The sequence below is a fragment of the Etheostoma spectabile genome, chromosome 10 (assembly GCF_008692095.1).
Source record: "Etheostoma spectabile isolate EspeVRDwgs_2016 chromosome 10, UIUC_Espe_1.0, whole genome shotgun sequence".
In the NCBI taxonomy this organism is placed as follows: domain Eukaryota; kingdom Metazoa; phylum Chordata; class Actinopteri; order Perciformes; family Percidae; genus Etheostoma; species Etheostoma spectabile.
The window spans coordinates 1,820,801-1,827,940 of record NC_045742.1 but is presented as its reverse complement, the minus strand read 5'-3'; the positions used below and the strand labels follow the sequence as shown (position 1 = coordinate 1,827,940).

The window sequence follows — 7,140 nt, the reverse complement described above, 5'->3', positions numbered from 1 at the left end:
GGGGGGGGGGGGGGCAGGTGACAATTCATATTCCAGCAAAAAAGACCATCTCCATTACATTTTATCATTTAAAAAATAATAACATGCCTACAAAAGCAACGGCAAAACGGTCTCACTCATGAACTATCATAGCGAGATAGAACATATTATAAAGGCCTATGAAAATGACAAACAACATTTTTTTTTGGGGCTCAGTGAAGATCTGGCAGCATGACTGAGCCCATCTAAAATCTATAGACTGCTCCCTAAATAATAACTAATATTCCTGTTTTTTTTATTTTATGTCATGAAACAGAAATAAAAGCGTTTTTTGTTCCTTATTCATTTAATATGAATAACAACTCATCTGGATGCTTGCTCGACAACATGCTTATCATTTACTTTGGATCGTAGCATTACAGGCCTATAGATAGGGTATGACTGTTTTTTTTTTTTTTTTTTGGGGGGGGGGGGGCTCAAACACTGATGTTTTGTTTTCTCTAAAAGTGGATTTTTTCCCCCCCCCCCCGCCCCCCCCCCCCCCCCCCCCCCCCTGCCAGGGTCGGTCCGCCCCCACTCACCCACGTGCCTACACGTCCGCTCTGTGAATTGAACCCATCCACTTACTGTTCCTTGTTTGGTACTTTTGACATCCCAGATTGTGTCATGACGCAGCGGTATAAAGGAACCCCCCCCTACTCGATGTTAATAGTTGACAAATCTTTTACTTTACTCCACTGGCTAGAGAAAATAATCAGAGTCGGAAAATAATCAGCAAGAGTTCCTCAAAGCTGCTATACAAACAGGACAAACATAAACTAGCACTGGATGGAGATAAAATTAAAGGAACGATGATTGGTGTGTGGTGTGTGTGTGGTGGGAGCCTGCAGGGCTGCGTGGTGTAAGTGTAGCGGGGCCGGCTCGGTTTATCTGTCAATGGGCTCTTTATTGGAGGCGCGGAGCGGGGATTTGCCTTTTATTCGCCTCGCTATGGAAACGCGCTCGACGGCAGAAAAATGTTGATGTGAATAAAAGGAATCAGCACAAGGAGCGTTTCTAGAGAAGCATCTGTTACACTTAGAAACTTAGACCATCGAGAGCAATACAACCCCCCTCTCCAAGTCCCTCTCCTGTCTGCTTTATGCTCCCAAAAAACGCACACTTTATTTTTTTGTAACAAAAAAAAAAAATACACTTATTTAAGATGTAATTTTCATTTGGTTCTTTTGAAATCCGTTAACAAATTTTAAACCTCAAATTGTGCTAACAGCGACAGGCTCAGATTTACTCAAATTTGTAGGATAGGCCATTTTTCTCGAGAATTCATTCTCCAAAATCAATTCGCTTTGACATTTAATACACGTATGAAAATACAGGAATTGTAATGGAATAACCCTACTGCCACTGCTAAAAAAATAAAGTGTTTGCATATCATTTTGCATAATTTTATCCCAGAATTCAAACGAAGCAATCCGGTTCAGCAAACCATAGCATTGGATCAACCGTGCCATTCACATTAAATATTCAGTCACTTTTCAGGGAAGTTTCACAGAGTAAACTGCTTGAAGAACATGACATAACAAACAAATACATGTGTTGAATTACCCCCCCCCCCGCCTACAACACGGGCTATAGAGACTGTCCTGTCATCACACCGTCCCTCCGCCGTTCACGGCATTCCTCTGGTTACCGAGGCCCCGTCCACCACCCAGCGGCCCGTCCACCCCCCAGCGGGCCCCGTCCACCCTCCAGCGGCCCCGTCCACCCCCCAGCCGCCCCGTCCACCCTCCAGCCCGCAGTCAGCTCACCTGCTCCAGCCTCCTCGCTGTCTCTGTCTCCACAAGCAGCTCCTCGGCTCAGCGCTCTTTAATGACTTTCTGGTGGCTGCAGCCTTCTTTTATTTCTCCTAAATGTATGAAAATGTATGCAAATTTAAATCAAGCTTAACCTGGGAGCTCGAGCAATATATTTAATGGAATTTCAAACCAGTAAGGAGACTGGGACGCAGTCGTCCTCTAATGGCAAATATAATTACGCAGCTAAGTTAGTTCACATTTATGCAGATAGATATTTTACAACTCTGAGATGAACTGATGATATTCTTAAAGACTGGCAGCGTGTAGTGCGTGAGGACACGTTTATGTCTTTAAGAAAATATAGAAATGTTGAAGTTTTAGGCAGTAAACATGTCCGATGAGTGCATGATTCCATGTGGGGCAAAAAGTGTGAAATGTGAGTTTGGCCTGTCAAAGAAATGTATGTTTTTCTTTTTTTTTAATAGCTTATGGACATTTTATTTTAAACATGTCTACTAAATTGCCATTATAGGCCCAGGCCATGCATTTGTTTTGTCTGACCAAATGGTTTTGGATAATAAATGCCCTGTGCGTAAAACCCTTCCGCGTAAAACACTGAGGGTGATTCTATAAACACCTGGAGAAGTATTCTCTAAAAGTTAATAATTAGCCATAAGAACCGCTCCTGGTTTGATTGTATTCTTCTACATTAAGTGCTGGCACGTCTAACAAATGTCATTGCGCCTTAATCTCCTCCTTCGCACGCGCTCAAGGGTGACAGGAGAAGCAATAAACTCGTGCGTAAATCAGTTGGAAACTTTAATTAATAAACAGGAACTGCGCTACACGCGCACATCGTTGCACAGCAAGACCCACTGGACCAGCATTCCGTCTCACTTCCGGTTCGACTGCCTGTAACCCTTTCCTATCTGCAGCTCTGCTTCCAGAGGGCGGGGTTTTCGGCTGCCTGCGCCGCCATTGGTCGAGACGCGTCGTCACTGCGTCTCCGTCGGTCTGTGAGTGGCGGTGGAGGCTGTCAGTCAACGGCAGGCTGCTGCCGAGACTCCAGAGAGAGGGAGATGTCAGAGGCTGAGCTGCTCCCTTCCTTCAGTAGCACTAGCGGGGTTCAGCAGCCAGCATGGCCACAGCTGCCTCCAGCCCCTACACCCTGCTCAGCTCCAGTCCCATGATTCACCCGGACAGCCAGGCCATGCAGCCTGCTAGCCCCTACAGAGGCCACCAGAAACTCCTCCAAAGTGACTACCTGCAGAGCGTCCAGAGCAACGGACACCCTCTCGGGCACCAGTGGGCGAGCAGTCTGTCGGAGGGCAGCCCCTGGTCGGCCTCCATGGAGCAGCAGGACGTAAAACCCGGCCGAGAGGACCTGCAGCTTGGCATCATCCATCATCGCTCCTCGCACGTAGCGCATCACTCCCCCCATCACAACAACCATGGCAACCACCCCGGAGCCTGGGGAACTCCAGTGTCCCACAACTCCTCCATCACCAGCGGGCAGCAGATTAACATCTACTCGCAAACGGGCTTCACTGTCAACGGCATGCTGGACCACGGTGGCCTCACACCTCCACCCAACCCGCAGGGCCAAGGCATGCACCCGGGCCTCAGGGACACGCTCAGCCCCGAGCACAGCGACCTCGGGGGCCACCACTGCCACGACCACTCCGACGAGGAGACGCCGACTTCGGACGAGCTGGAGCACTTTGCCAAGCAGTTCAAACAGCGGAGGATCAAGCTGGGCTTTACGCAGGCGGACGTGGGTTTGGCTCTGGGCACGCTCTACGGGAACGTCTTTTCCCAGACCACCATCTGCAGGTTCGAGGCTCTGCAGCTGAGCTTTAAAAACATGTGCAAACTAAAGCCGCTGCTGAACAAGTGGCTGGAGGAGGCAGACTCGACCACAGGCAGCGCGAGCAGTATAGACAAGATAGCAGCTCAGGGGAGGAAGAGGAAGAAGAGGACGTCCATCGAGGTCAGCGTTAAGGGGGTCCTGGAGACGCACTTTCTCAAGTGTCCCAAACCCTCCGCGCCGGAGATCACCTCGCTGGCGGACTCGCTGCAGCTGGAGAAGGAGGTGGTGCGCGTGTGGTTCTGCAACCGGAGGCAGAAGGAGAAGCGCATGACGCCGCCGGGGGAGCCGCCGCCGCACGAGGGACCCTATTCTCACAGCGGGAGCGCGGGAGACGCCTCCTCGTGCCATGATCTCTGACCGAAGCACCGGGAGGAATCCCCCGGCACGCACAGACTCTCGAGCGCAGGGGCGCGCGGTGGCACCTCCAAGCCCGCCGTGGCGGTCCCGGACTCAGACAGACTCCTCCAGCACTGAAACCCCACAACAACAATAAGAGAGATATACCTGTTCAGCCTTCGTCGTTTTGGAACTGTCACGAGGGCGGCATATCAGACGTCACATTTCAGATTACCTACCTTTGGAGCCCGGCAAAATTATTTTCTACATCACGGATATAAATACAAAAATGTGCCTAATAACCTGCCAGCGCCTTTGGTTTGTGTCCCCATTTCTCATCAGCTCGGTAATAATGCTGTTTGGCGGACTGAGGTTTTGTTTTCATTTCTTTGGGGCTCTGTTGTCTGATCAGCAGAGTGAAACAATAATTATATCACACTTTATTAATTGAATTGTTGCAGCACCAGAGGCCGTTTTACAGTCCAGCTCATGCTTCCCTCGGGCTTATACCATGCTTTAGTTCTCACCATATTTACACTCATTATTTTTGTAATATACTCGTAGCAGATCTGTAATTTTGTTTTTATGCATATGCAAATACAGGCCCTCATTCCAGTTGTAGAGGTATTGCTACCAACATAATTGGAGCTTGTTTTTGGTTTTTTTGCCTGTAGCTTATGAAGCCACACACAGCTCCAGCAATTTATGAATTCATTTTTTTTTTATTTCAATAATCATCTTCGACCATAGAAACTGTGTGGACTCTGAACCAGAGCCGAGAATAGAGAGGGGTTGATGACGCTACACACCTGCCTATAAGTTTATTGTACGTTCACTATCAAAATTTTATAATCTTAAATACTCCTGTTATTGGTTTATTTCTTAAGTATTTTTTCGAATATTGTACAGTTTTATATATTACCCTTTTGAAGTCAGTAATTTAAACAAATGCTCTTAGTTATTCATGCACTTCATTAGCAATGTAAACACACACACACGCACACACACACACACACACACACACACAATATTTTCACTAAGATTGAACTGTTTCGGCGGTTTTATTCCAAATTTCGATGACAGCTCAAGTAATTATTTATTTTCAGTATAAAGCTTGTATTATGTTTGGAAATAAACTATGTATGTTGTAATAAACAATTTCTTGCTACAACTGTTCACTGTCCAAAACAGAATTCAACTTCTGAGGAATGAATATTGAATAGTGGGCTTAAACTATACAAAACAATCCAAATTATTATTAATATTATGATTATTATTATTATTATTCAAAATAGTGAAAGCCATAATTATACTATATTATGTATAATTTTTGTTTTTTATTTAACATTCCTTTTAAGTGTGTACACAATGTATTGATGGATTCAATTTTTAAGTTCTGGTTAATTCTAATTATATTGAAGAGGATATCATGCTCCATTTATGTATTGATACAATTATGTTTAAGCAGCATAACTTTCACTCAGCTTCAGTGTCATGTCAAAGGGCAACGTCCTCCACGTTGACTAACATATCCAGGACCTTGGCTGCAGGTCTACAGAGTCTACGAGGTCTACAGGTCTGCAGGTCTGCAGGTCTACAGGGTCTGCAGGTCCACAGGGTCTACAGGGCCTGTAGGTCTACAGGGTCTGCAGGTCTGCAGGGTCTACGGGTCACAGAGAACTGAGTCGCTTTCTCCACCACTTCCACTGAAATGTTATTGTCCGGGCCCTCTGCCCTCCTCAATCAGACATGGGTGATTTATCGCCTGGGCCGCCGGGCCTGACAGCAAAACACAATGACAGACACACACACACACACACACACACACACACACACACACACACACACACCCACACGCACACACCACACCACAACACACACCACACCCCACACACACACCACACACACCCACACATCAGAAGCGATGAATCTCATTCAAAACTAGAGCTGCGTATAATTGGCCATGCAAGGGCAAAATAGAGCTATATCCCCCCCCCCCAAAAAAACATCATAATGCCTAAAAATAATTTACGGATCGTTTGGAAATAAGTAGGCCTGTGGATGCAGCGCTGCTTAAATGATTCAAAAACAGAGCTGGAGAGGGAGAGAGAAGGAGGGGAAAGAGAGGAGAAGAGGAGAGGAGAGGCGGAAGGTTGCTGGGCCTTGCCTTGAAATGGAGAGCCTGACTGGAATACTAATGCATCTAGATTTATGCATCTCCTCTCGGCCGCCCTGAGAGGGAGGAGGGAGGGGTGGTGGGGAGAGAGAGAGAGAGAGCAACAGAGAGAGCGAGGGAGAGCGAGAGAAGGAGGGAGGGAGGAGGGTGTGAGGGTGGAGGTGAAAGGGGGCGGTTATGTAGAAGAAGAGAAAAGTAAAACCATGGCTGATTGATTCCATCCATCTATTTTATTTCAAAATAATCCCTGATTTTCTAGAGGCGTGGGGGGGAGCACAACAGGCAAAGCAACGCGCTGGTTCAGAGCAGCACTGTGCAGTGCATGGTCCTGGATCCTCCCCCCCCCCTCCCACACACACCACACACACACCAGTGCTTAAAACCTTACCAGCGCCTTCCAAAGCTGTCTCTAAAGAGTAAAAAAAAAAAAAATTGACTCTGAAATGTGTGAAGGACAGTGAGACAAACATACCAGGTGGAAGATACATTTAAGCAGAGGCGTTGAATGATGAAGAGAAAAAAAAAGAAGGAAAAACTTCAGGTAATTATTTCTCCAGAAGAGCTGGAGGTTGGCCGACTGTGGCAAATCACTGAGCCTCTGAGTGAGATTGGGGGGGGGGATTGATCATCACACAGGACAGCAACAAACAGAAGCAGCGTGGGGACCTGTGGACCACAGCAGCAGCTTGGAGGAGGACGGCTGCTGTCAGGGGGGTAATGGGCCCGGCTGTCTCCCACCTTTAAACTGTAATTGCATCTCATCTCAAACCTTGTGTTCTTGAACGCATTCTTCTAAAACAAATTGTTTGCCAACGCTGTCAGTTATAGTGTTCTTTTCCCCAAGCTTTCTAAACATCGTCTAAAAGGTCAGTAAAGTGAATAAAACGCAAGAGGTGGAACTTTAAAGCAGGGTGGCACACATTTACTGAGAAAGCAGGCAGAAGTTTGTGAGGCCCCGATGTGGTGCAGTAAGACCAGTACGT

The 7,140-nt window shown here is 47.0% G+C and overlaps 1 protein-coding gene and 1 long non-coding RNA gene across 2 annotated transcripts in view; one reads left to right on the top strand and one right to left on the bottom strand.

Moving 5' to 3' along the window:
• Positions 1-7,140, bottom strand: part of LOC116696805 (uncharacterized) — a 451,372-nt gene that overhangs the window by 7,246 nt on the left and 436,986 nt on the right. The gene's annotated exons all lie outside the window — the stretch shown is intronic.
• LOC116696798 (POU domain, class 3, transcription factor 4) lies at positions 2,725-5,017 on the top strand. The gene has a single exon (XM_032527979.1). It carries the CDS (start codon positions 2,914-2,916, stop codon positions 4,000-4,002), a length of 1,089 nt encoding a protein of 362 aa, XP_032383870.1. The 5' UTR covers positions 2,725-2,913; the 3' UTR covers positions 4,003-5,017.

Bases quoted from the DNA above. Each gene is read 5' to 3' on its own strand.
- LOC116696798 (XM_032527979.1), top strand. From the start codon at position 2,914: ATGGCCACAGCTGCCTCCAGCCCCTACACCCTGCTCAGCTCCAGTCCC.